The sequence below is a fragment of the Podarcis bocagei genome (genome assembly GCF_964188305.1).
Source record: "Podarcis bocagei genome assembly, chromosome: 2".
In the NCBI taxonomy this organism is placed as follows: Eukaryota; Metazoa; Chordata; class Lepidosauria; order Squamata; family Lacertidae; genus Podarcis; species Podarcis bocagei.
In genome coordinates, this window is record NC_138126.1 from 867,759 (window position 1) to 895,406 (window position 27,648).

The 27,648-nt window shown below is 46.2% G+C and overlaps 1 protein-coding gene and 1 long non-coding RNA gene across 2 annotated transcripts; one reads left to right on the top strand and one right to left on the bottom strand.

Moving 5' to 3' along the window:
- Window positions 1-7,669: 7,669 nt before the first annotated feature.
- On the bottom strand, window positions 7,670-10,343 carry LOC308580841 (uncharacterized protein). Its single transcript, XM_081183061.1, has 2 exons — window positions 10,321-10,343; window positions 7,670-9,888 (listed from the first exon to the last, which is right to left on the bottom strand). Exon 2 carries the CDS (start codon window positions 9,809-9,811, stop codon window positions 8,399-8,401), a length of 1,413 nt encoding a protein of 470 aa, XP_081039187.1. The 5' UTR covers window positions 9,812-9,888; window positions 10,321-10,343; the 3' UTR covers window positions 7,670-8,398.
- A 10,609-nt stretch (window positions 10,344-20,952) lies between these two features.
- Window positions 20,953-22,048, top strand: LOC308579924. Its single transcript, XR_014004640.1, has 2 exons — window positions 20,953-21,457; window positions 21,574-22,048. It is a non-coding gene; the product is annotated as an uncharacterized lncRNA (long non-coding RNA).
- Window positions 22,049-27,648: the final 5,600 nt, after the last annotated feature.

Consider the following 27,648-nt stretch of genomic DNA (forward strand, 5'->3'; position numbering starts at 1 on the left):
TTCTTCCGCAGGGACCCACGGACTTAGTCCAATGAGCTGGGTGGCAGAGTAACCCCGCACCCAGATTTTAGCCGTAACAGTTGGCGCCCCAACGTGGGGCTTGCGGTTCTCCCGAGCTGCTGACTGGGGGCCCCGAAATCTTCAGCCGGCTCCAGGCCATTTTGCCTGGGAAGATCCTTTTGGACCCCCAGCCATCTTCTGGGCGGTAATCGAAAGCCCTAGGAGTTCAGCCGGGGAGCAAAAGAGGGATCCAGCCGGCTTATTCATCGATCCCGGGATCATCATAGAAGACGCGTGAGTATAAGGAAAAAGGAAAATCCAGTGCACTGGTGGGAAGGGGGTGGAATCTCCTGGCAACTGAATTCTCTGCCCTCCTCTCTATCGCTCCTTCTTGCCTTTCTCTTGGTCCGGTTAGTGAGAGAGACCGTGGACCGCTGCTCAACCCGAAAGGGGGGTTCTGAGCTCTATCTCTTTTCCTTAAAATCTCCAGCCAGCCGCACCAATTGGGAGCCCGAAAGTAAGACGGAGAGACCCTACTTGAAAGATAGCCGACTCTCCGCAACGGGCATCCCAGTTGAAAGCAAGGGGTTGGAGCTCTCGTTCCGAACTTCCCGAGCGCCCTTACGGAGGGGGCAGGAAGGGGTCTGGCTTTCTGTATCAATCCCAGCCGCACCGGTCGGAGCTACGTACCACGTGTATCGTAAGCCCGCTTCCGAAAGCAAGGGGGATTTTCGATTCAAAATTCTATCCAGGGATCACCCGATCTGGCACCGCATGGTGCGGGCGTCCAGTAGGGCCCCTTTTCCTGAGATGTGACGATAGGTAGGAGGTTGCCAGGAGGGATAGCCTATGAGGAATTGGGCAGGACCGGCAGAGTGGAAAGAGACCCCAGGTTATAGGAAATAAGGAAATAAGGAAATAAGGAAATAGGAAAGGGAACGCAAGGAACCGGATAGCTAGAGCTCTCTAAAACCCACTAAGGAAGTTGCCAGGCAACTAGAAGCCCCTTCTCTTCTTTACTATACGTCCCTGTACTAAGCATACCAAACCCCTAGACATACCAATCCTTACAGACCCCTTTCTTTCCCCCTTTTCTGTCTAGACACGCATGAATCATAAAGGGGTACCCAGTCAACCAAGCGTTGTGAGCCCTGCCAGTTTGATTAACTGGTGGTGTGTTTAAAGAGGCAAGGAGGCTCATAAAACCATGTGGGACCTTCCTACTAATTTCACTTAATGAAGCCAAAGGTAGTGGCCCAACTCCTTGCAATAACCAACTAAAGGATGAGAATATATATGTTTACATGTTGTCTGTTATGTGTGTTGTCTGTTAATACATATATGAGAATATGTATGTTTACATGTTGTCTGTTATGTGTGTTGTCTGTTCCTTCTGTCTCTGGCAGACTGCCTTTCTTAAGTGTGCATAGTTTAAACTGCAAGCTTGCTTCAAAATTTTAAATCTAAGGAAACCATGCTGGACCTTAGCAGTCCTAAATAAGACAAAAATTGAGAATGAAGTGTGCAAATGTTTGTTATTTGAGAGGGGCTCCAAAAGAGAGTTTTCCTCCCAAGTGGTAAAACCTAATGTTTCTGCTGCAAAAGCCTAGTTGAGCCAATTGCTCTCAAGCTAAAATGCAGTGTATGTATTTTATTAAGCATATGCCTATGAAAGTATGGTGTTCCTTCTAAGAAAATTATGTGAGTCCAGTTTTAACTTTGATTTGGTTATTGTGAGAGTTATTGTAAGGCTCCTGATATCAGTCTCTATAAGACGTCCTGGCCTCTTTTCTTAGAAAATCCCCCCCCCCCCGTTTCATTCTGTCTCTTTCAGGGTTTTTTCCCCCTTCTCCTTCTTATTCTGTGAAAAAGCTTAATATGGAGGCCAAATGGCCAAGATACTGGGAAATTTTGGAACAAGAGGGGGACAAACTGAAATTACAGAGTTATGAGAAACTGAAGTCTAAAGTACGAGATTGGCTCCATTATTATCAAATAATGGAAGTGTGTAAACAGGACAGGAAAATTGGCTTCCAGGTGGAGAAATCAAAACTAGAAACAGAACTGTTAGAACCCACTGCAAAGAATTTGTCAAGAATGTATAACTTAGAATAGAATCATAGAATCATAGAATCATAGAGTTGGAAGAGACCACAAGGGCCATCGAGTCCAACCCCCTGCCAAGCAGGAAACACCATCAGAGCACTCCTGACATATGGTTGTCAAGCCTCTGCTTAAAGACCTCCAAAGTAGGAGACTCCACCACACTCCTTGGCAGCAAATTCCACTGTCGAACAGCTCTTACTGTCAGGAAGTTCTTCCTCATGTTTAGGTGGAATCTTCTTTCTTGTAGTTTGGATCCATTGCTCCGTGTCCGCTTCTCTGGAGCAGCAGAAAACAACCTTTCTCCCTCCTCTATGTGACATCCTTTTATATATTTGAACATGGCTATCATATCACCCCTTAACCTCCTCTTCTCCAGGCTAAACATGCCCAGCTCCCTTAGCCGTTCCTCATAAGGCATCGTTTCCAGGCCTTTGACCATTTTGGTTGCCCTCCTCTGGACACGTTCCAGTTTGTCAGTGTCCTTCTTGAATTGTGGTGCCCAGAACTGGACACAGTACTCCAGGTGTGGTCTGACCAGAGCAGAATACAGTGGCACTATTACTTCCCTTGATCTAGATGCTATACTCCTATTGATGCAGCCCAGAATTGCATTGGCTTTTTTAGCTGCCGCGTCACACTGTTGGCTCATGTCAAGTTTGTGGTCAACCAAGACTCCTAGTTCCTTTTCACATGTACTGCTCTCAAGCCAGGTGTCACCCATCTTGTATTTGTGCCTCTCATTTTTTTTGCCCAAGTGCAATACTTTACATTTCTCCCTGTTAAAATTCATCTTGTTTATTTTTGCCCAGTTCTCTAATCTGTCAAGGTCATTTTGAAGTGTGATCCTGTCCTCTGGGGTGTTAGCCACCCCTCCCAGTTTGGTGTCATCTGCAAATTTGATCAGGATGCCCTTGAGTCCATCATCCAAGTCGTTGATAAAGATGTTGAATAAGACCGGGCCCAAGACAGAACCCTGTGGCACCCCACTAGTCACTCTTCTCCAGGATGAAGAGGAACCATTGATGAGCACCCTTTGGGTTCGGTCAGTCAGCCAGTTACAAATCCACTGAGTGGTAGCATAGTCAAGACCGCATTTTACCAGCTTCTTTACAAGAATATCATGGGGCACCTTGTCGAATGCCTTGCTGAAATCAAGGTAGGCTACATCCACTGCGTTCCCTTCATCTACCAGGCTTGTAATTCTGTCAAAAAACGAGATCAGGTTAGTCTGACATGACTTATTTTTCAGAAATCCATGCTGACTATTGGTGATCACAGCATTCCTTTCTAGGTGCTCACAGACTGTTTGCTTAATGATCTGCTCCAGAATCTTCCCTGCTATTGATGTCAGACTGACTGGGCGGTAATTATTTGGGTCCTCTCTTTTCCCCTTTTTGAAAATAGGGACAACATTTGCCCTCCTCCAGTCTGCCGGGACTTCGCCTGTTCTCCAGGAATTCTCAAAGATGACTGCCAGTGGTTCTGAGATCACATCTGCCAGTTCTTTTAATACTCTTGGATGCAGTTCATCTGGCCCTGGAGGCTTGAATACATCTAAACTAGCCAAATATTCTTGTACTATCTCCTTAGTTATTCTGGGCTGTGTTTCCTTTGCTGAATCATTTGCTCCAAATTCTTCAGGTCGGGCATTGTTTTCTTTATCGGAGAAGACCGAGGCAAAGAAGGCATTGAGGAGTTCAGCCCTTTCTGTGTCCCCTGTTTGCATTTCACCATCTTCTCCTCTGAGTGACCCCACTGTTTCTTTGTTCTTCCTTTTGCTACGAACATACCCATAAAAGCCTTTTTTGTTGCTTTTAACCTCTCTAGCAAGCCTGAGTTCATTCTGTGCTTTAGCTTTTCTGACTTTGTGTCTACACGTGCTGGCTATTTGTTTGAATTCCTCTTTGGTGGTTTCCCCCCTTTTCCATTTTTTGTACACATCCTTTTTTAATCTTAATTCAGTTAAAAGTTCTTTAGATAGCCACGCTGGCTTCTTTAGGCACCTTCCATGTTTCCGTCTCATTGGTATTGCCTCACGTTGTGCTTTTACTATCTCCCTCTTAACAAACTCCCAGCCATCATGAACTCCCTTTCCTTTTAGTATTGCTGTCCATGGGATCTCACCCAGCACTTCCCTAAGTTTTATGAAGTCGGCTTTCTTAAAGTCAAGAAATTGAGTCCTAGTATGCTTGGCTGCTCCTTTCCGCTGTATGGTAAACTTCAGAAGAGCATGATCACTCGCGCCTAATGATCCTTCCACATCTACCCCACTAACCAGGTCATCAACATTGGTTAGGACCAGATCTAAAATGGCTGTTCCTCTTGTTGCTTCTCCCACTTTCTGGACAATGAAGTTGTCAGCAAGGCCAGTGAGGAATCTGTTTGACCTTATGCTCTTGGCTGAGTTTGACGTCCAACAAATATCTGGGTAATTGAAGTCCCCCATTACTACTATCTCCCTTCCTTTTGCATGCTTGGCCATCTGTTCCAGGAAGGCATCATCTATGTCCTCCGTTTGGCTTGGGGACCTATAGTAAACTCCCACAACGAGGTCTCTGTTATTCTTCTCTCCCTTAATTTTGACCCAAATGCTCTCACTTTGGCTTTGAGGTTCTAAATCTTGGATCTCTTCACAGGTATACACATCCCTGACATATAACGCCACTCCTCCTCCTTTCTTGTCTGGTCTGTTTCTCTGAAATAGATTGTATCCCCCCATTATTACATTCCAATCGTGGGACTTATCCCACCAGGTTTCAGTGATGCCTATTATGTCATATTTAGTTTGCTGTACCAAGAGCTCAAGCTCATCTTGTTTATTTCCCATGCTTTGCGCATTAGTGTACAGACATCGAAGTCCATTAATCATTCCCCCGTGTCTCTTATTTAAGGATTTTTTCCTCCCACCACTAGGTCCGCGTGCTGTTTGCTCCATTTGGTCTATGACATTTGGATGATCATCTTCATTAATTGATAGACTCCTACCTTCAGGAGCACTGTCTCCCTCCCCCACATTAGTCAGTTTAAAGCCCTCCTGATGAGGTTTCTGAGGTTTTTGGCAAAAACATTTCTCCCAACCGTTGTGAGGTGCAGCCCATCACTTGCCAGAAGTCCATCTTCAAGAAACTGCAGTCCGTGATCTAAGAATCCAAACCGTTCCTGTTTACACCATTTGCGAAGCCAGCTGTTCACTTCCATTATTTTCCCCTCTCTCCCTGGGCCACGTCGTTCAACTGGGAGGACAGACGAGATGACAATTTGTGCATTTAGTTGCTTCAATTTCCTGCCGAGAGCCTCGTAGTCTCTTTTGATCTTCTGGAGGCTATTGCTTGCAGTGTCATTGGTTCCCACATGAACCAAGAGGAAGGGGTATTTGTCAGTGGGTTTTATGATTCCTTGCAGTCGTTCAGTTACATCTTGGATCTTAGCCCCGGGGAGACAGCACACTTCCCGAGACATCTTGTCAGGCCCACAGATCACTGCTTCTGTTCCCCTCAGTAGGGAATCCCCTATCACCACTACACGCCTCCTCTTGGGTTTGATCGGGGTTCTTCCGTGAGCTGTCCGTTCCAAGGTCGCCTGCACATTCCCTGAGGACTGACTTTGCTGCTCGTCTTCATATACCTGATCGACTGTAATGAAGGAGAGATCCTCAAATGGAGTCTGCTCTTCGTCTTCCATGCTAGGGGAGAGGACCTCAAAGCGATTGTGTATTTCTAAACAATCAGAGTGAACCCTGGGCCTCCTACTTCTTGTTGCTGAAATGGAATGCACAAGATGAAATTGTTAAATCAGCTATGATTAAGTGGGCACAAGACATTGGTCATAACATTATGTTTGCTGACTGGGAACAGTTGTGGACCACCGGTATAAAGTTCACGGCATGTAATGCCTTAAGAGAGAATATTATGAAAATGATTTACAGGTGGTACATGACCCGTCAAGCTTGCAAAAATTTATCATTTGCCCGATAATAAATGCTGGAAATGTAATGAAACTGAAGGTACTTTTTACCACCTTTGGTGGACGTGTCCGAAGATTAAGGCTTTCTGGGAAATGATATATAATGAAATGAAAAAGGTACTTAAATGTACTTTTCCCAAGAAACCAGAAGCCTTTCTCTTGGGCATTGTCGACCAAGTGGTGTTAAAGAAAGATAGGACTTTTTTTATGTATGCTACTACAGCAGCAAGAATTCTTATCGCAAAGTATTGGAAGACACAGGATCTACCCACTCTGGAAGAATGGCAGATGAAGGTGATGGACTATATGGGACTGGCTGAAATGACTGTCAGAATCCGAGACCAAGGGAAAGAGACGGCGGAAGAAGATTGGAAGAAATTTAAAATTTATCTTAAGAAATATTGTAAAATTAATGAGTGCTAAAATGTTGAGGTTATAGAAAAAAGGGGATTACAGCTGCAAAAGATCAAGTAAAAGAAAAGAATAAGGGAAAATTAGATAAATTTAAGGGGGAGGATTTGCTGAAACAAATTTGGAAATACGGATGTAGAAAGGGGAGGTATGGGGAAGTCGGTAAAGTAAGGTTTAAGAAAAAAGGATTTGAAATTATACATGTTTATGTGTTTGTTTGTTTGTTTGTTTGTATTATGTATTGTTTGTGTGTGTATAAATGTTGAAAAATTAATAATTTTTTTAAAAAAAATAAAAGACTGTAGAGATCCAGCCAAGAACTGTATCAGATCAAAACTCAAAATGGATTATAATGAGGGGTGAAAAGAGTTCATTGTATAGATGGAGACTAAATAAGGGTTTATTTGAAAAACACTGAATTACAACATATTCCAATTACGTTAGAGTATCAAAAAATGTTAAAAACATTTGGAAATATAGGGGAGGATGAAACCTTCACTTTTACGAAGGATTTCAACCATAAAGAGAAATGTTTTACCTAAGATACTGTTTTTATTTTAAATAACCAATAATAAATAATACAAGCTTCTTTAACGAATGGCAAAGAGATATTTAATGATTACTCTGGCGGGGGGAAACACCAAGAATAAAGTATAAAATTTTGATAGATGCTAAAAATAGAGGTGGCTTTGCACTGCTAGGTTTTCTACTACGAGGCAGCCTCTTTGTGTTGGTTAAAAGAATGGATATCGTTGGACAACACACTATTGCTGGATACTCAGTGGAATCTCGGTTGTTGAACGCTTCGGAAGTTGAACGTTTGGGGCTTTCAAACGCCAAGAACCCAGAGGTGAATGCTTCCATTTTTGAACGCAATTTGTAAATAAAATTATATACAGTGGTGCCTCAGGTTAAGTACTTAATACGTTCCAGAGGTCCGTTCTTAACCTGAAGCACCACTTTAGCTAATGGGGCCTCCTGCTGCTGCTCCGCCGCTGGAGCACGGTTTCTGTTCTCATCCTGAAGCAAAGTTCTTAACCTGAAGCACTATTTCTGGGTTAGCAGAGTCTGTAACCTGAAGCGTATGTAACCCAAGGTACCACTATATTAATAAAATTATCTATATATAAAGCAATTGAAACACTTCCCACACTGTTGGGTTGAAATAAGCGAAAGACGAATGGCAAGGTGTCATACGGGAGGCATCTCTCGACCATGTCTCGGAGAGTCCCTTTTATTGAATATTACAGCATTTCCACATATGTGCTTGTTGCTGATTGGTTAACATGAATACAATGCAAGGGTTGAATATAGGTATTAATCATCAATAGATTAAAGGGTGGAAAGGGAACACAGAATTGGACAGGCGTGAAACCTCCTTATTAAACTATTAACTAGTGATTGAGTATCAAGACTTAAACTATTACTAATGATTGATTTTGCATGACATGAAAGAACATAACAATCGCGTTCCGTAGATGTGGTCAACAATGCGTTAAGAACAGGTCAGGGTACTGAACTCAATGTGAACTGATCAGAACATTCCCAGACCCATGCGTAGAGGCAAAAACATCCCAACATCCATCCCAGCACCGCACTCCTTCCATTCAAACCATTTTAGATTTTTCAGTTTGTGGATTGTAGGGTTTCAACTCTTAAAGCTTTTACTCCTTGCGAGTCCATTGATGGTTTGTAAGAACATCAGGACTGAAGCTCTATGTACGCTCCATATACGTAAGTGGTTTTCCCTTTTTCAGTTCGCTGATGTTTGCTAAGGTTTCCACTTCTATTGACGCTCCTTCCACACTCCATACATTTATTTGCTTGTCTCCGAGTGAGTCTGTTGATGTCGTCTAAGTTTCCTGTGTGTGAAATTAGGGTTCCACTCTGAAAGAAACTCTTTCAACTCTCCATACATTTAAATGGTTTCTCCCGTGTGAGTCCGTTGATGTCTTCTAACATTTCCAACATTGGTGAAGCCCTTTCCACACTCCTTACATTTAAATGGTTTCTCCCCTGTGTGAGTTTGATGATGGATACTAAGTGCTGCACCATCAATAAAGCTCTTTCCACATTCCATGCATTTAAATGGTTTCTCCCCTGTGTGAGTCCGTTGATGTTTTCTAAGTGTTCCACTGCGATTGAAGCTCTTTCCACACTCGGTGCATTTAAATGGTTTCTCCCCAGTGTGAGTTCGATGATGGGTTCTCAGCTCTCTTCTCTCAATAAAACTCTTTCCACATTCCATGCATTTTAATGGTTTTTCCCCTGAGTGAGTCCATTGATGTCTTCTTACTGCTCTATTACAAGCAAAGCTCTTTCCACACTCCTTACATTCAAATGGTTTTTCCCCTGTGTGAGTCCGTTGATGGATTCTAAGTGTTCCACGATCAAGGAAGTTCTTACCGCAATCCATGCAATTAAATGGTTTCTCCCCTGTGTGAGTCCGTTGATGGATTCTAAGGTTTCTGCTAGTAGTGAAGCTTTTTCCACAATCCATACATTCAAATGGTTTCTCCCCTGTGTGAGTTTGATGATGGATACTAAGTGCTGTACCATCAATAAAGCACTTTCCACATTCCATGCATTTAAATGGTTTCTCCCCTGTGTGAGTCCGTTGATGTTTTCTCAGTGTTTCACTGTGACTGAATCTCTTTCCACAATCCATACATTTATATGGTTTCTCCCCTGTGTGAATTCGAAGATGGTTTCTAAGTGTTCTACTAACAGTGAAGCTCTTCTCACACAGCATACATTTAAATGGTTTTTCCCCAGTGTGAGTTTTATGATGAATATTCAGTCCTCTCTTTGTACTGAAATTCTTTCCACACTCATTCCACAAACATTTAAATGGTTTCTCCCCTGTGTGAATCCGTTGATGGATTCTAAGGTGTCTACTTTGACTGAAGCTCTTTACACATTCCATGCATTTGAATGGTTTGTCGCCCGTGTGTGTCTGTTGATGTTTTCTAAATGTTCCACTATCGGTGAAGCTCTTTCCACACTCCATACATTTATATGGTTTTTCTCCTGTGTGGGTTCGTTGATGGTTTCTAAGGTGTCCAATCTGACTGAAGCTCTTTCCACACTCCTTACATTTATATGGTTTCTCCCCTGTGTGAGTGTGTTTATGTATACGAAGGTTTGAGCTCCAACCAAAGCTCTTTCCACACTCCATGCATTTAAATGGTTTCTCTCCTGTGTGAGTCCATTGATGTTTTCCAAGTGTTCCACTGTCAGTGAAACTCTTCCCACACTCCATACTTTCAAATTGTTTCTCCTCTCTCTTTTCACATTCCATGAATTTATATGGTTTCTTTGTTATTCCCATTGGACATGCCCCTCCAGAATTTTGACTGCCTTCTCCATTGTCTTCTTTCAACAGGGAGGAGCGAGGGAAAAGGAAACCTAGGAAGAGATCAAAGGAATAATACACACATCAATTAGCATCTGCTCTTATTTTGACATCTCGTACATTCTTTCCTGTCCTCCATATGTTCCAAATTTTTCGGAAAGACAGATGAAATAATGTTTAATAATGGTAATGCATCATCAGCTTTTCCTAACCTTTAATTAAGCAGTAATGAAGCAGCATTATCTTATAATACGGTTGAACTGTGGGGTTTATGTTTTATAAAAAGTGGTTTCTCACAGGAATGGGAGCTGCTCTATGTTCCATGAACCTGGCCAATATTAATCAGGGTCCTAAATTCATCATGAAGTTCTTCATCTGCTGCACTATAATCCGCCACCCCTTGGGCCACATTTTGTCCCCTTCGACCTCTAGATCTTTATTAATCACCTGCACAGTCCCTTTGGCCTCAGGAGGTCCATACTGACCATTTTGGGAGACCCATATATAAGTCTAGTGACAAGGCTTGGTGCTTGTGGTCGGTTGAAGGAGTGCTCAGTTGGAGAATGTTCTTGGGGTTGGACCTCCATCTCTCAGCCTTGCATTATGGAATGGAGAGAGCTGGAGATGCAGAAGGAGAGCAGCTGGAGCCTGACTGCTGGGAAGGCCAGATTGAGACACCCACCCCAATTATGATTTATAATAATTATATGCCGCCGGGTCTCGCACCCGCCTCCTGACACTGGCTTATCTTAGCGGAGATTCCCTGTCCAGGCCTCTCTCACTGTTCTTCCTCCTTTGCCCTGCGTGGCCAAGGGCTTCTGGATATTCTAGCTCTGCTCCAACTGGGAATTATTTATTAAATTTCTATACCTCTTTTCATTTGAAGATCACAAGATAAAAATATGTGTGACACTGAAAAAGGTGAGTATTAAAGGTGAATAACACTGAGTGTGGAAAAGAATAGAAAGATGATGAAAAGAATAGAAAGATGATGAAACCAGAAAGATGATGAAACCAGAATAGAAAGATGATGATGGAAAAGAATAGAAAGATGATGAAACCTGAATGTAATATAATAAGAATAAGAATAAGAATAATGAAATGTAAAGAATAAACCAATCTTCAAATCAGTTTCAAATTCCCTGGCTGTATTTCTCAGCCATGATTGTGACTCAGAATCTTAGCCACACTTTTTTCTAGAATATCAACTGGATCTCTTTGTAATAGGAGCCAGACATCCCTGGGATTTCATCCAGACATTCCTTTAGTGTGGGCAGCAGCAGCAGACAAAGGAAGGAAGCAACTTTGGGGACAAACCATTTCCTTCTGAATGTCTTCCCCAGCGGCCAGCAGGCTTGATAAACTGCTCAGTGGGGACACCTTGGCTTTATAGTGTTAGGGTCTGGATACCAATCACAATACCTTAGAAATGTCTCAAGAACCCTTAAGATCCAGTTCCACCAACTCCCAAGTAACACTGAGCCCTAGAGGAACCGTCTTATCTGGTGGGACAAACTTTCCCCTTCTTCCCCCTCCCCTGAAAACGCTGAATATCTGTATTTTGTTTCCTCCTTCCTCCGTTATCTCCAACATCTTCCTGATACAGTCCAACCAACTGCACACATTCCCAAATCATCCTGCACCATTGACTTCCCAAGGCGGCTGCATTGTGTCTAGGAGACTGGCAATGGGACAGCACCTTCCACTGGATGAGAGGATAGAGGGTTAAATCAGGGCTGGCCGAATGGGACTCAGCTCCGTCCCCTCCTTGCCCCTCCCTGCACCTCCTGCCTGAGTGGGCTGCCTCAGTTTCCCTAGTGGGGGAGCAGGCCACAAGAACAACCTTCTCTCTTCCCCCAAAATACAGGAAACATGACAAAGAAGGCCTTGGAGTGTCACCGTGGAACATAACAACAACAACAACAACAACAACAACAACAACAACAACTGGTTGTAAGTCCCTTTGGGCTGCCCTGGGCAAGAGAAAGCAACTAATAGATTAAATGGATGTCAGGGAACTGCCATCGGAGGAACAGGTGGTGGAAGGGCTCACGGAGGCTGGGAGAGACCCAGCAGCTGAAGCAGGAACCAGCAGGGGGAGAGGTGGGTCTCTGAGGGAAAGCGAGCAAGAGGGAGGGCTCAGGGACACGTCCAGCGAGAACAGTGGGGAGGTTTCTGGACCTCCTATAGGGACACATACTCCTCGCCGGAAGCTGTCATGCCGTGAGTCCCGAAGACGTGTTTCCGTTAAGGAGCTTTTATGCTGGAAGCGATTCCGAAAGCAACCACTGTCGGAATCTGCAAGTGACTAGAGCAGCCATGTCTGAGGGGCTCCGTCACAGACAGAGGTTTGTGGACTTGAACAAACTCTGAGGGACTACGATTTTACGCACAAGCAGCTCATCATCCCATCACAATAAATAAATAACAATAACTGAAACTGCAGTACAGTGGTACCTCGGGTTAAGTACTCAATTCGTTCCGGTGGTTAAGAAAGTGTTCTTAACATAATGGGGCCTCCTGCTGCTGCCGCGCCGCTGGACCACAATTTCTGTTCTCATCCTGGGTTAGCGGAGTCTGTAACCTGAAGCGTATGTAACCTGAGGTACCACTGTAATAATAATAATAAGAAGGCAGGCTCTTGAGGGGGGGCACGGGAACCCACCCATTTCCATAACAATCTTGAATCCCACAGAGTTAAGAGATCTGATATAGTGGGAATACTGGAAACCAGGTGAGGAGTTGGGCGCAGGTGTCTCGGGGGGGGGGGGAGCCCTTTAGATGCTTCTGCACAGAAACCCAGGCATGAGGGAGAGACTGGAGTTGCCCAGAGAGAAGCCTCAAAAGGGGGGGGGAATAATAAAGGGGGCTTCCTCCCTTTCCTCTCCCCCCCCATGGTTGGACTCGCTCTAACAGCCCCCAGCCCCCCTGCAGCTCCTGATCTGGGACTTGAGGCAGGGCAAGGACTGAGCTTCAGAGGAGGAGAGGGTGGGTGGATCGGGGCTCCTGCTCAGGGATCTCTCCCTGGTCTACGTGGAGTCATGGCAGATTCCTGGGCAGGAGGGAGAGGTCAAGGCAGGCGGCCCCCCAGTCCCTCTCTCTTTCTCCAAGATGGCTTTGATCCCTCCCCAGGGATGCTCCCTTCCTCCCTCCACCTCCGAGGATCCCCCTTCCCCAGAGGCCCTCCTGGCCGGCTCAGCCTTCCTGCCAAATCTCTCCCCATCCCAGGAGGGAGACGGGGGGGGGTCTCCATCCAGGCCTCTCTCGCCCCCATTAACCCTTCCATGGACTCCCCATCTCTAGACAAAAGGGACCCACCCATAGGCGCCGACTCCATGGGGCTTGAGGGGGCTCGAGCCCCCTCAAAAAAATTTTTGGGGGGGCTCAGCCCCCCCAATAATCTCGGGCGCCCTTCCAGCAGAGCGTCGCCGCCGTCCCCCGCCTCCTCCCCACCTGCTCCTTCGCCAGCCAGCCAGCCGCGCGCCCTAATCAGAGAGCCCCGGCTGCCAAGGCACTGCCGGAAATCCCGCGAGAACAGGGGAATCCCGACTGGCCACACCTCCCAGCCAGCCAATCGGCTGGCTGGGGGGCGTGGCTTGCTCTATTTAGGGCCGGAGCCACTTTATTTGCATATTCATGAGCTTATTTATTATTCATGAGCTTTCCCGGGCCCCCCCAATATTTTTTATAAGTCCGCGTCCCTGGACCCACCAAGCTGTGTCTCGGCACCCGCACGGAGTCAAATGCGCCCCAGGGATTTCTGCCAGGGGGAACCCAGAACTCGCAGAGGGGCGCGGAACTGGGGCCTCAGCAGTGGCGTAGCGTGGGTTGTCAGCACCCGGGGCAAGGCAAGTAATTTGCGCCCCCTAACCCGTGGATTTTAGCACTCGAGTCTCTTCCACTAGATTTCTCCCAGGCCTCTGGTTAAGTGGGAGGGTTACTGTTTTTGTTTGATACTATGTTATGTATTTTTGTGTTCTTATATTGTAAGCTGCCCCTGTGATCCTCAGAGGAAGGGCAGCATAAAAATTAAATAAATTTTAAAATTGAGACAAACACTACAGAACAATTTCATAGTAACACAGCAAGAATTTCATGACATAGTGTATGTTATAGTAAAACAGTAACATAGTCTTCTTCACAGATACTTTGTGTCTTAAGACAGGAGTGGTAGTACAGTACAGTGGTACTTCGGGATGCGAACGGGATCCATTCTGGAGCCCCGTTCGCACCCTGAACAGAACGTAAGATGCGACAGTGCAGCTGTGCGTGTCGTGTTTTGCCGCTTCCATGCATGCACATGATGTCATTTTGATCGTCTGCGCATGCGTAAGTGGCAAAACCCGGAAGTAACACGCTCCATTACTTCCAGGTCACCGCAGAGCGCAACCCGAAAATACTTATCCTGAAGCGTATTTATCCCGAGGTACGACTGTACGAACTTAATCCGTTCCGGAAGTCCGTTGTTAAACCAAAGCATTCTTAAACCAAGGCGTGCTTTCCCATAGCAGCAGGGGACTCAATTTACAAATGGAACACACTCAAGAAGAAGAAGAGGAGTTTGGATTTAATATCCCGCTTTATCACTACCCAAAGGAGTCTCAAAACACTCTGTGAGGTGAGTGGGGCTGAGAGACTTCAGAGAAGTGTGACTGGCCCAAGGTCACCCAGCAGCTGCATGTGGAGGAGCGGGGAAGCGAACCCGGTTCCCCAGATTACGAATCTACCGCTCTTAACCACTTCACCACACTGGCTCAACAGGAAGCGAAACGTGTTCTGCTTCCAAGGCAAAGTTCACAAACCAAAACACCTACTTCTGGGTTTGCAGTGTTCTTAATCCAAGTTGCTCATAAACTAAGCTGTTCTAAGCTGTTGTAGCATAGCAGCTAGGAGACTAGATTATGAATCTGTTCAAATCTCACTAGGTGAACTCTCTCCCCGCCACTAACCTCCAGCTTTACTTACTTTGCTGGGCTGTGTGCAAGCCACACATTAAAAGGGCATGACTTCACCCAAAGTATCCTCAGAGCTGCAGTTTTCTAAGGATGCTATGAATTACCAGGATACTTTAAGGAAGTCAGGTGCTTTTACTATCCCTTCAGGATTGGCATGAGATTAGTGGTTGGGGCCGAAATTGCGTGCGACCGGCCCCACAACCTTGCATGCACACACACTGGCAAATATCCCTCCTCAACTGATCCAGGCAGACCAGCTGTAATCTGCTTATTAGCCCCACTGCACACACCAAAAGAGGAATCAGATGAAGGAAAGAAAGCTATTTGTATCCCGATCTAGGCACCTCAGCACATGTCTGCTTTATTTTTTATCATTTTTATTTGTTGCCCTCGTTGCCAAAATGAACGAGGTCTTGGGCTGCAGAACAATGCGCTAATTAGTCTTCCAAGGTTGCTTAAAGATAACAACTAAACAATGTGAATGAATAATGCAGGAAAGCACTATACAAAGTTCAGTACAGTGGTACCTCGGGTTACAGACGCTTCAGGTTACATACACTTCAGGTTACAGACTCCACTAACCCAGAAATAGTACCTCGGGTTGAGAACTTTGCTTCAGGATGAGAACAGAAATCGTGCAGCAGCGGCGCAGCAGCAGCGGGATGCCCCATTAGCTAAAGTGGTGCTTCAGGTTAAGAACGGACCTCCAGAACGAATTAAGTACGTAACCAGAGGTACCACTGTATTATTATTATGCATTGAAATTTCAAGTCACAGGGAGGCCACCTGTGGCAAAACTTTGATTGGTAATACATTTGGGACAGACCTAAGAAAATGTTTCCTCACATAGGGTGTAATCAAGGGACCACATGTACACCACCCTGCGTTCCATTATGGAAGGAAGGTGCTTAATACAGTGGTACCTCTGGTTGCGAACGGGATCCATTCTGGAGCCCCGTTCGCAACATGAGCAGAACGCATACCACATCTGCACGTCTGTGTGTGCCGCGATTCGCTGCTTCTGCGCATGACGTCATTTTGAGTGTCTGCGCATGCGTGAGCGGCAAAACCCAAAAGTAACCCTTTCCAGTACTTCCAGGTCTCCGCGGGACGCAACCTGAAAAGATGTAACCTGAACCGATCATAACAAGAGGTAGAATAAAAAATACATATGTGGTTATGATGACCACAGGCTAAGATTTCTTTAAAAGCCGATTAGGGCTAAATGGGATCCTCAAGATTTCATGCCACTAAATAGTTACGAGGGGAGGCTGGCAACAGCCAGGGAGAGTGATCACCTTCATAGACCTGCCTGTAGGCCTATTAGATGCACCTGTCTGCAGGAAAGCTGGCCTAGACAGGCCTTTCGTCTGATCCAACAGGTTTCTTCTTACCTCCTTAATTTCTACTGAAATTCTCCAAGTCACTGTCTTTCAACCTAATGTGCCTCAGAAGGTTGTTTTGCGGATAAATTGGGGAATGGAGAACCCTGTACACCACCTTTGAGTTCCTTGGGAGGAAAAAGTTGGAGGGGAAAGAAAGAGAGAGAGAGAGAAAGAACATTTTACCAGTGGCGCAGTGACAAAATTCATTCTACATCTACTTCCTTTGAAACCGTTGCTTCGTGTGTTATGAAATACACAGAAGAAAGAGATTGCTGTATAAATACGATTTACTAAAGAGAAAATAACCCCCTTTTAAAAATATATATTTTTTTAAAGGTGGGGGGGATGGAGAGAAACCTACAGCTGTTTAGAATAGGACCTATAATTCAGAAAAGGAAATCTTTTTACAGTTATCATGACTGCAGCTAAAGAGGAAGTGCAACCCCAATACAGAATTACTACTATGTTTATCATTATCATTATTTATACCCCGCCCATCGGGCTAGGTTTCCCCAGCCAGGGCAAAGGAAAGTATGTTCGTGGGAAGGGGCTAGGCAAGATTTGAATGCAAAAGAAGATATACCCAAACAAGAAGATGAGATGGTCGTCATTCGGGGGTTGAGATTCCTGCGTCCTTAAACACACCACAAAATCAACAGGTACAAATGTCACCTGGGGCAGGTGGGTGGGAGGGGCCGGAATAGGGTGCGAAACACTCCCAGAGGTTGCATTCCTGCTGCCCTGTTCAGAAACTCCCCCCCAACCTTGCAAGCAAACGGATCCCCGATCTCTCCCCGTCACGTGCCGCGACTTACCCAATAGGAATGAGGTTTCCGCTTTGGAACGCTCTTCATTCAAGCCCCGCCCCTCCTCTCATGCCCACTGCTTCTGCCCCGGGTGGGCGGAGCTTGAGGGGGCGGGGCTTTGCGCCAGGGAGGGGCAGAGAGTTGCGAGTGACAGCGCCCCCCCCGATGTTGCCCCCCCTGCACCCCACACGCTACGCCACTGGGCCTCGGTTCTCTGCCCCCTCTCCCCCCCCCCCGCAGCTCTTTGTCCTCCCTGTCCCTCCGCTTCCCTCGCTCGCTCCGCTATTCCCATTTCCTTCCCCGCAAGACTAAGGGCTGGGGGGGGTCTCCAAGGAGGCGCCCCCTCGGGGGGAGGGGCTCCTAAACCAGCCCCTCCCCCGCTCGCCGGATCCCCAGAAGGGAGGGGGAGGGGGAGGAATCCCCCACCTTCCTTTCACCCCCCCGCCCCAAATCCTGCCCCCCCCTTCCCAGCTGCCCTGTTTGCAGATTCAGAGGGAGGAAAAGTGCCCCCCCCCAATATATAAGATATATTTCGCACCTCTTTTCCCCCCTCCTCTGCAGAGCTGCTCCTCTTCTGGAAGGTGGATCAGGCCCCTCCCCTCCCCCCTTGGCCCCCCCTCCCTGCCTCTCTAGGAAGCGGAGCTCACTGACGGGGGGGGGGAGGAATGAGTGGCCCCTCCCTCCCCGAAGACACCAATTCTCCTCCTCCCAAACCAGCTCCGTTTTCCTGATTCTCTCCTGAGAAAGTCCCGGGTTCGATCCCCGGAGGCGGCAGGGAAGGAGACCCCCCCCCCACTGGGAAAAAGTCCCCCCTTCATCTCTTTTAATCCCTTGCCGATGTTACATAATTTTTTTAGAATGATTGGGGGGGTTGCCCCTCCAGCAGGCAGTGTCCCCCCCCTTCATTCACACACACAGTGTCTCCTCAAAGCCCCACATCATGACGCCCCCACACCACAAACTGCCCCCCATTGTTCTGTTGGGGAAGGAAATGGCAACCAAGGGGGGAGCTTGGGCCATGATGCCTAAAGCGGGAGGCCAGGTATTCAGCAGCCCCTCTGCCTGAGTGATAATCTCTGGCATCCTGACACGGGTTTGGGGCCTGGAACAGTAACTTAAAGTGAAGGTCAAGGGACCCCTGACCGTTAGGTCCAGTCGTGGCCGACTCTGGGGTTGCGGCGCTCATCTCGTTTTAAAGGCCGAGGGAGCCGGCATCCATCTTCCGGGTTATGTGGCCAGCAGGACTAAGCCACTTCTGGCGAAACCAGAGCAGCGCACGGAAATGCCGTTTACCTTCCCACCAAAGCGGTACCCATTTACTTGCACTTTGATGTGCGACAACCCTAAAGGGTAGTCCAGTGTCGTCATTCTGGGGGCCTTTTTAAAATAGGGGCTGGTGTTTGAACTTGAGTTTTGCTAACGGGGGGAGCAACTCATTGGCAGAGCAGTTGTCCCCCCCCCATTCAGCTCCCCGCTATGAGGGCGAGACCCCCTCCTGACTCGCACCCGGATCCTGCAATGCAGGTCAGGCAGCGGTGCCAGTTCTGCTTCCCAGGGAAAGACCGGCAGGTCTGGCTCCCCTGCGACACGTCCCCCCATTTCCCCCAGTGGGACATTGGCAGTGGGGAGACAGAGAGAGAGAGACGTGGCCTTTGGGAGAGTCGTCTCCATCCTGGTTTCCCTCTGTTATTCTCTCTGACCGATGGAGAACCTACAAAGGACTCTAGAAGGGAATAAGGGCAGATTTTAGTTTATTGCACTTGGCTTCTCCCTCCTGGCAAGGAATCTGCTACTCCTCCAAGTTCTTCGACAGAGGGGTCCCTGGAAAGGGGGGTCCACTTCCCCCACCCCCTCCATGGTTCAGGTCTGCTGTTGCCTCAGAGTTGCAGGACGCTGCATTATACCAAATGAAACCATTGGTCCACCTGGGAGAGGAGAGGTTCCCTCTCTCAGGCTTCCGGTGTTAGCTCTTATTTCCGCTGCGTGGCTGATCAAAGCTGACGATGATGTACAACAACCCAGAAATAGGGGCAAAGGATGCTATAGAACTGCATTCAGGGTTTATATGCAGGTAAAAGGTACAGGACCCCTGGACAGTTAAGTCCAGCTGAATTCGACTATGGCGTGTGGTGCTCATCTCCGCTTTCAGGCCGAGGGAGCAAGGCAGCTTTCCGGCTCATGTGGACAACTTCTCATGAGCTGATATTGCGATATAAATTCCAGAAGAACTACAGAAAATCGACAAGGAGACTCACAGGATAATGGTGGCGTGAGCTTTCCTCGTCCAGAGTCCATATTCTCAGCCTGCAACCCACAAAACCTTAGGCACGAATACATTTATTGGCCTTTAAAGGCCCACCAGATCCTTTGTTGTCTTTGCTTCAAAAGATGAATATTTTTGAAAACTTTTACAATGTCATATGATGTAAATAAGGGACGCGGGTGGCGCTGTGGGTTAAACCACAGAGCCTAGGGCTTGCCGATCAGAAGGTCGGCGGTTCGAATCCTCACGACGGGGTGAGCTCCTGTTGCTCGGTCCCTGCTCCTGCCAACCTAGCAGTTTGAAAGCCCGTCAAAGTGCAAGTAGATAAAGAGGTACCACTCCGGCGGGAAGGTAAACGGCGTTTCCGTGCGCTGCTCTGGTTCGCCAGAAGCGGCTAAGTCATGCTGGCCACATGACCTGGAAGCTGTACGCCTGCTCCCTCGGCCAATAAAGCGAGATGAGCGCCGCAACCCCAGAGTCGGTCACGACTGGACCTAATGGTCAGGGGTCCCTTTACCTTTACTATGATGTAAATAACACTTCTGTTTTACTTGTTACACAGTTGGTTGGACTGTATCAAGAAGATGTTAAAGATCATGCAGGAAAAACAAAATGAAATGCAGATATTTAGCATTTTCAGAGGAGGAGGAAAAGGGAGAATGTGCATCGCACCAGACACAGATGTACTACAACTCCCATCATCCTTGCCCATTGGCCATGCCTGCTTGGGCGGATGTATTTGGAGTCCACCCACACCTGGAGGGCCAGAGATCCCCACCTCAGCAGGTTCCTCTTGGTGCTCAGGGTTACTTGGGAGCTCAAGGGGGATGGGGAAAACAAGGGTTACTCAGGCAATTTTTCAGGGATTATGTTTGATAACTACAGTGGTGCCCCGCAAGATGAATGCCTCGCAAGACGAAAAACCCACTAGACGAAAGAGTTTTCCGTTTTTCAATGCGCTTCACAGGACGGATTTCCCTATGGGCTTGCTTCGCAGGACGAAAATGTCTTGCGAGTCTTGAGATTTTTTTCGCTCCCCCCCCTTTTTCTAAGCCGCTAAGCCGCTAATAGCCTTTTAGCCGCTAAGCCTTTAATAGCCGCTAAACCGCTAATAGTGCTAATCCGCTAATCCGCTAATAGGGTTGCTTCGCAAGACGAAAAAACCGCTAGACGAAGAGACTCGCGGAACGGATTAATTTCGTCTTGCGAGGCACCACTGTATATTCCAACAACTATATAAATCCAGGGTGCCCACACAAATGGAATGTTTGGATGATATCCCAAAAGATGTCTGGCTTCTTTTGTATTAATATTTCATTGAGAAGTTTTCAATTATAAGGGGGGGGGAGGAAAAATAAGAAGGCACCAAAATGTTAACAGTGGTACCTCGGGTTAAGAACTTAATTCGTTCCGGAGGTCTGTTCTTAACCTGAAACTGTTTGTAACCTGAAGCACCACTTTAGCTAATGGGGCCTCCTGCTGCTGCCGCGCCGCCGGAGCACGATTTCTGCTCTCGTCCTGAAGCAAAGTTCTTAACCCGAGGTAATATCTCTGGGTTAGCGGAGTCTGTAACCTGCAGCGTATGTAACCCGAGGTACCACTGTAGAAGGAAGCAATATACCAATATATACAATATATGAGAAACACGCATACCCATTGATTCTCAACCAGTGTGCTGTGGCATCCTTGTGTGAGCTCTTCACTACTATACAATTCAGCCTGTCTCAGAATAAACTATACATTCCTGTGTTAGCATTTCACTCCTCCCATTGTAAGGGCCACCTGATTATTGTTTACTTTCTGTTCCGTGAAAAAGGAAGCCAGTCTGTGTGAATTCCATCTCTGGTACGATTGTACTTTTTCTTTCTGCTCTGTCTTGCGACAAGACAGGATGTCTGTATGGGAGCTGCTCCTCTCATATGTGTTTATGTTTTTAATCTGTAATTAGTAGAAATAAAGTAGGTATGCCCAGGTACCTCCTCAACTCCGTCTGCGCTGCTTTTACTCTGCTATACTGGGCGCTCACAAGAGAGCAGCTGTGAGTCCCAGAACACAAGGACCCCTTCCTGGGAATGCTGTGTAGCTGTTCCAGTAGCGGAGGAGGCGTGGGGCCTGCAAGAGTGTTCCATTATCAGTCCTGGGCCCGGACGCTGTGGGCTGTTCGCTGTGGGAGCTGTTTGTCCGGGAGCCCTGCCAGAGAGTGATTGATGGAGGTATGTGATGTGGCTGCCAAGAGGCTTCTCTGCATGCCAAGGAGAGCTAATTAGGCCTAGTATACGGAAAGGTGCTGACAAAGGTCCATATAGTTAAAGCTATGTTTTCCCTGTAGTGATGTATGGAAGTGAGAGCTGGACCATCAAGAAGGCTGATCCCCGAAGAATGGATGCTTTTGAATTCTGGTGCTGGAGGAGACTCTTGAGAGTCCCATGGACTGCAAGAAGATCAAACCTCTCCATTGTTAAGGAAATCAGCCCTGAATGCTCACTGGAAGGACAGATCCTGAAGCTGAGGCTCCAAGACTTTGGCCACCTGATGAGAAGAGAAGACTCCCTGGAAAAGACCCTGATGTTGGGAAAGATGGAGGACGCAAGGAGAAGGGGAGGACAGAGGACGCGATGGCTGGACAGTGTTCTCGAAGCTACCAGCATGAGTGACCAAACTGCGGGAGGCAGTGGAAGACAGGAGTGCCTGGCGTGCTCTGGTCCAGGGAGTCACGAAGAGGCGGACACGAATAAACAACAACACATACCTAAAGGATCTTCACTGGCTCCCAGTATGTTTCTGAGTGCGTGTGTACACACACATATATATATTATTATATATCTGCTTTACATTTTCAGCAACCTTAAAATATCAATGACTTCTCTTCCTCTCTTTCCATGGTTCACTTTGCACAATGTGCATTTTATATAAACTAAACCATTCAGTATTCCATTATTGCATCCATTAAAACTTATTTACACTGCTGAAGTTATCTTAATGCTTCCGTTACCACCTTTATTATTTATATTGGTCTTAGAAGTCCTAGTGAGAAATATCAGGGCAGATGAAAATATTAAAGGAATTAAAATAGGGGGGAAAATCATATAAATTGAAAGGCTATGCAGGCAATCTTGTAATTACGGCAGAAGAGCCTAAAGAGTCTCTTCCAAAAGTTATAGAAAAAATCCAGGAGTTTGGGCAAGTAGCAGGATTCAAACTAAATAAAAGTGAAACCAAATTATTAGTTAAAAATTTAAAAGAAGTAGACAAAAAAGAATTTCTCAAGTTACAGAAACAGAAACCCACAAAAAAGTTAAATATTTAGGCATTTGTCTCACAAGCAGAAATATCAATATTTACAAATTATGAAAAACGTTGGAATGAGATAAAAAGGAAACTAGAAGTACGGGGAAGAATGAATCTCTCCTTATTAGGAAGAATAACAGCAGTCAAGATAAATGTATTGCAAAAAATGCTGTTTTTATTCCAAACAATACCGGTAATAAGTGATGCCGTTTCCTTTAAGAAGTGGCAAAAAGAAATATCCAAATTTATCTGAAAAGGGAAGAAACCGAGGATAAAATACTAACAGAGGTTAAGGATAGAGGAGGACTCTCTCTTCCAGATTTAAAATTGTATTATGAGCAAGCTGCATTACTTGGATCCGGGCTTGGATTAAATTAGAAAACACTGATCTATTAGATTTGGAAGGACATGATAACAGATTTGGTTGACTTGCGTGTTTATGGTACAACAAATGGAAGATACATAAAGGATTTCATAATCATATAATTAGGAAAGCATTGATAAAAGTATGGGGAAAATATAAAGATTTATTAGAGCAAAAAACTCCCTGGTGGGTAGCCCCAACAGAGGCAATGTCAATCAAGATAATAATAATAATAATAATAATAATAATAATAATAATAATAATAATAATAATAATAATATCTTTATTGTCATTGCCCCCTCTCGGGGACAACGAAATTACTTAGCTGCTCCATCCACCCAGGTAGGGCACTCCACACAAAATCAAAACAACTATAAAAACACTAATTAAAACAATACAGTATAAAACAGCAAGGAAGATTAGATGACTTTCAAAGTCCAGGCTTCCCATTCAGGGCCGAGATCGCTCTGGAGAAGAAGCTGTTCTTAAGACGACTCGTTCTTGTCTTCATCGTCCTGTATCTCCGTCCCGACGGCAAGAGCTCGAAGAGACAGTGTCCAGGATGCGATGGATCTTTTACTATGTCCAGTGCCTTCCTATGGCACCTTGTGGCATAAATCTGCTCTAAGGTGGAGAGTGGGCAGCCAACAATGCTCTCTGCTGCCTTAACAACTCTGCACAACCCCATCCTGTCCCGGGTAGTACAGCTTCCGTACCACACACATAAGCCACAAGTGAGCACGCTCTCAATGGCACAGAGATAGAAGGCAAGCAGCAGTTTCTGCGGAAGATGGTTTTTCCTTAGAATTCTCAAAAAGTACAGTCTCTGCTGCGCCTTCTTCACAAGCCCCCTTGTGTTGACACTCCAGGACAGATCCTCTTGTAATTCAATGCCCAAAAATCTGAAGGTTGTTACCCTCTCCACACAGACCCCATCAATCAAAATATGTACCAAAAGACAAGAAAAAATTATTTATTTATGCGACAACAGCGGCCAGAATTCTACTAGCACAAAGATGGAAAAGCGATGAAATACCAACAAAAGAACAATGGCAAGAAAAGTTGATGGAATACGGTGAAACGGCAAAGTTAACTGAGAGGCTCAAAGATAAAGATAATAATGACTTTTTAAAAGATTGGGAACCTTTTACAATGTACATACAGAAACAATGCATTGAAATGAACTCGCAGGATTTGAGTAATACACTTACAATGGACAAACATAAACAGAAAATATAAATATGAAGTAAAAATGTTGAGTCCAGATAGATGATACAACTCTAATTTTATTATATAAAAGTATAAGCAGAAGAAATAAATACATTATAATCCAGGAAAAGAAGTTGGGGGAAGTTGCGGGGGTAGGGGTGGTAACTGAAATCATAATATGTACTGTATTTTTTGTCCTATAGGGCGCACCGGCCCATAGGACACACCTCGTTTTTTTTGGGGGGGGGGAAATGAATAAAAAAATTTATTCCCCCCCCCCGCCGCGGCTGCCACCCCAAGCCTTGCGCACACCTGCCCGAAGCACGGGGCACCCTCCAGAGGGCTCCGCGTGCTTTGGGCTGCAGGCTGCCACCCCAAGCCTCGCGCACCCGGCGGGACCTCCCGCCGGGCGCGCAAGGCTTGCGGACACGGGGCTGCAGGCTGCTGCCCGCAAGCCTTGTGAGCACGCAGGAACTCCCACCGGGCTTTGCAAGGCTTGCGGATAGCTTCCTGAAGCCAGGAGAGCGAGAGGGGTCAGTGCGCACCGATGCCTCTCGCTCTCCAGGCTTCAGCGAAAGCCTGCATTCGCCCCATAGGACGCACACACATTTCCCCTTCATTTTTGGAGGGGAAAAAGTGCGTCCTATGGGGCGAAAAATACGGTAATTTGAATGTTTGGCAATGCTAAAATTCTTTCAATAAACAAAAAGATTTTTTTAAAAAAGAAGTTATCTTAATGCTGCCCACATTTTCAAATAAACACAATTTCCCTCCATATATTCAATAAACATTTCCCAAACTTCTTTAAACGTATGTTCTTCTTATTCTTTTATTCTATTTGTTAGGTCCACAAGCTGTGCATATTCCATCAGTTTAAGTTGCCATTCTTCTTTAGTCGCGACTTAGCTCATTTTCCATTTTGGGGCTAACAAAATGTAGTAGTAGTAGCAGCAGCAGCATCCATAAATAGCTGTTATGTACTGAGATTGGATCCTAGAACAATAGGCAGGTAGGATCCTGGAATACAACAACCAATTGGCCTGCAGGAGCAGCCCAGTCAGACTCCAGGAGGGAAGCAATCAGCCAATCACACGGGACCCATTGTGTAAATAATGTATACAGTGGTACCTCAGATTAAGTACTTAATTCATTCCGGAGGTCCGTACTTAACCTGAAACTGTTCTTAACCTGAAGCTAATGGGGCCTCCTGCTGCCGCCCCGCTGCCGGAGCACAATTTCTGTTCTCACCCTGAAGCAAAGTTCTTAACCTGAAGCACTATTTCTAGGTTAGTGGAGTCTGTAACCTGAAGCGTATGTAACCTGAAGCGTATGTAACCCGAGGTACCACTGTATAAAGACTCAGGTTTTGGGGGTAAATTCATTCACTGTTTACGAGCTGCAATAAAGAGCATGAAATCACTACACAACTCCAAGTATATTTCAATAGGTTTTTCCAACACCTGGGAATGTCCATCTGAGTTATCCCCGACAAAAAGGACTCTGTTGTAGTTTTATTGAAAAGTGCATTTAAACATTTTTTTTCCAATTCATGATGAATTATTTCCCAATACCCTTTAACCTTCTTACAGATCCACCACATATGACAGTACGATCCCTCAGTCTCATTACATCTCCAAAATGTTTCTGAGGACAATTCAAAGTGTTGGTGCTGATCTTTAAACCCTAAACGGCCTTGGCCCTGTGGACCGGAAGAAGCGTCTCCACCCGCAACGCCGAGGTCCTCCGCCAAAGGTTTTTGCTGGTTCCCTCAAGGAGAACATCTATCTCAGGGATGTCCAACGGGTCGATCGTGATCTACTGGTAGATCCCCACAAGGTTTTGGTAGAACGTGGGTCGATCTCTGGCTCCCTTTCCTCAGCGTCCTTGAAACTGACTCCTGCCCCCTCGCCCCCCCCCCTCGATTGTTGTCTGATCAGTGAAAGGGAAGAAGGAGCTTTCTCTCTGTGGGTGTTTTCATCAAAGTGATATTATTGTGAGTGACTTTTTCCCTTTGACCCTTGCCTTTAACCCTGACCCCCCAAAACTGAACTTCCCTCCCAATAAAGTATTTGTATAAAAACGGGGCTTTCCTCCTCAACAACTTTGACCTGAGCCCAAATAAGGGGGGTAAATCATTGCCAGATTTTAATTCTGAAAGTAGATCACAGTGTCTTGGGAGTTGGCCACCCCTGATCTATATGAAGCAGCTGGGATAAATCATTGCGGGGGGGGGGGATTGGGGCTGGGTGTTCATCAGTATGTAGATACCCAGCTCTGCCTCTCCTTTAAATCGGAACCAGTGAAGGTGGTGAAGGTCCTGTGTGAGTGTCCGGAGGCGGTTGGGGATGGATGGTGGCTAATGGATTGAGGTGGAATCCTAACACGACAGAAGTACTGTTTTTGGGGGACAGGAGGCGGGCTGGTGTGGAGGACTCCCTGGTCCTGAATAAGGTAACTGTGCCCCTGAAGGACCAGGTGTGCAGCCTGGGAGTCAGTCTTGACTCACAGCTGTCCATCAAGGAGTAGATGAATGGGAAAGATATTAGATAGGAAAGAAACCCAGAAACATAAGGGTCATAGGTTCAGGATATTCTGCAGAACCAGGAAGCACTCCTCAGAAGGGTCAACTGAATCAAAAGAAACGGAAGCTCCGATAGAGCGTCTGAGACAGATTGTTTGTTTTGCAATAAATCTTCTAGCTAATTATGACTTGCATGCTGTGTTATCAAGACGGCAGCCTGGGCTCCTGACACTGTCTACCAGCTCCATCTGGTACGCCGGCTGGGACCCTCTCTGCCCACTCCTTTATGTCTGTTAACTCCCCCCCCCCGGGGGGGGAGATTCCACCATAATCACACCCAGCTGTCTACCAGCTCCATCTGGTACACAGGTTGAGACCCTCCCTGCCCGCAGACTGTCTGCCCAGAGTGGTGCATGCTCTGGTCATCTCCCGCTTGGACTACTGCAATGTGCTCTCCGTGGGGCTACCTTTGAAGGTGACCCGGAAGCAACAATTAATCCAGACTGGGGCAGCTAAACTGGAGACAAGGGGCGGCTGCCGGGACCATATAACACTGGTCCTAAAGGATCTTCACTGGCATTTCCAAGCACAATTCAAAGTGTGTGTGCTGACCTTCAAAGACCTAAACCTGAAGGAGTGTCTCCACTCCCATCATTCAGCCCGGACACTGAGTCGCCTCCGATCGTCTGATGGTGGTTCCCTCACTGTGAGAAGTGTATCTGAAGAAGTGTGCATGCACACGAAAGCTTATACTGTACCAAGAACTAACTTAGTTGGTCTTTAAGGTGCTACAGGAAGGAATTTTTTTATTGTGAGAAGCAAAGTTACAGGGAACCTCTAAGATGTCAAGTAGATAAAGAATTACACAACTTTTAGAAGACGTCTGAAGGCAGCCCTCTTTCAGGAGGTTTTAAATGTTTGATGTTTTTATGTGCACTGTAAGTTGTCCAGCTAGATTGGCGTAATAATTGTTACGGAAAAATCTGAGTGCAGGGCTACTACTACTACTAATAATAATAATT

Excerpts from the sequence above, each read along its gene's own strand:
- LOC308580841 (XM_081183061.1), bottom strand. The coding sequence starts at position 9,811 with ATGGGAATAACAAAGAAACCATATAAATTCATGGAATGTGAAAAGAGA.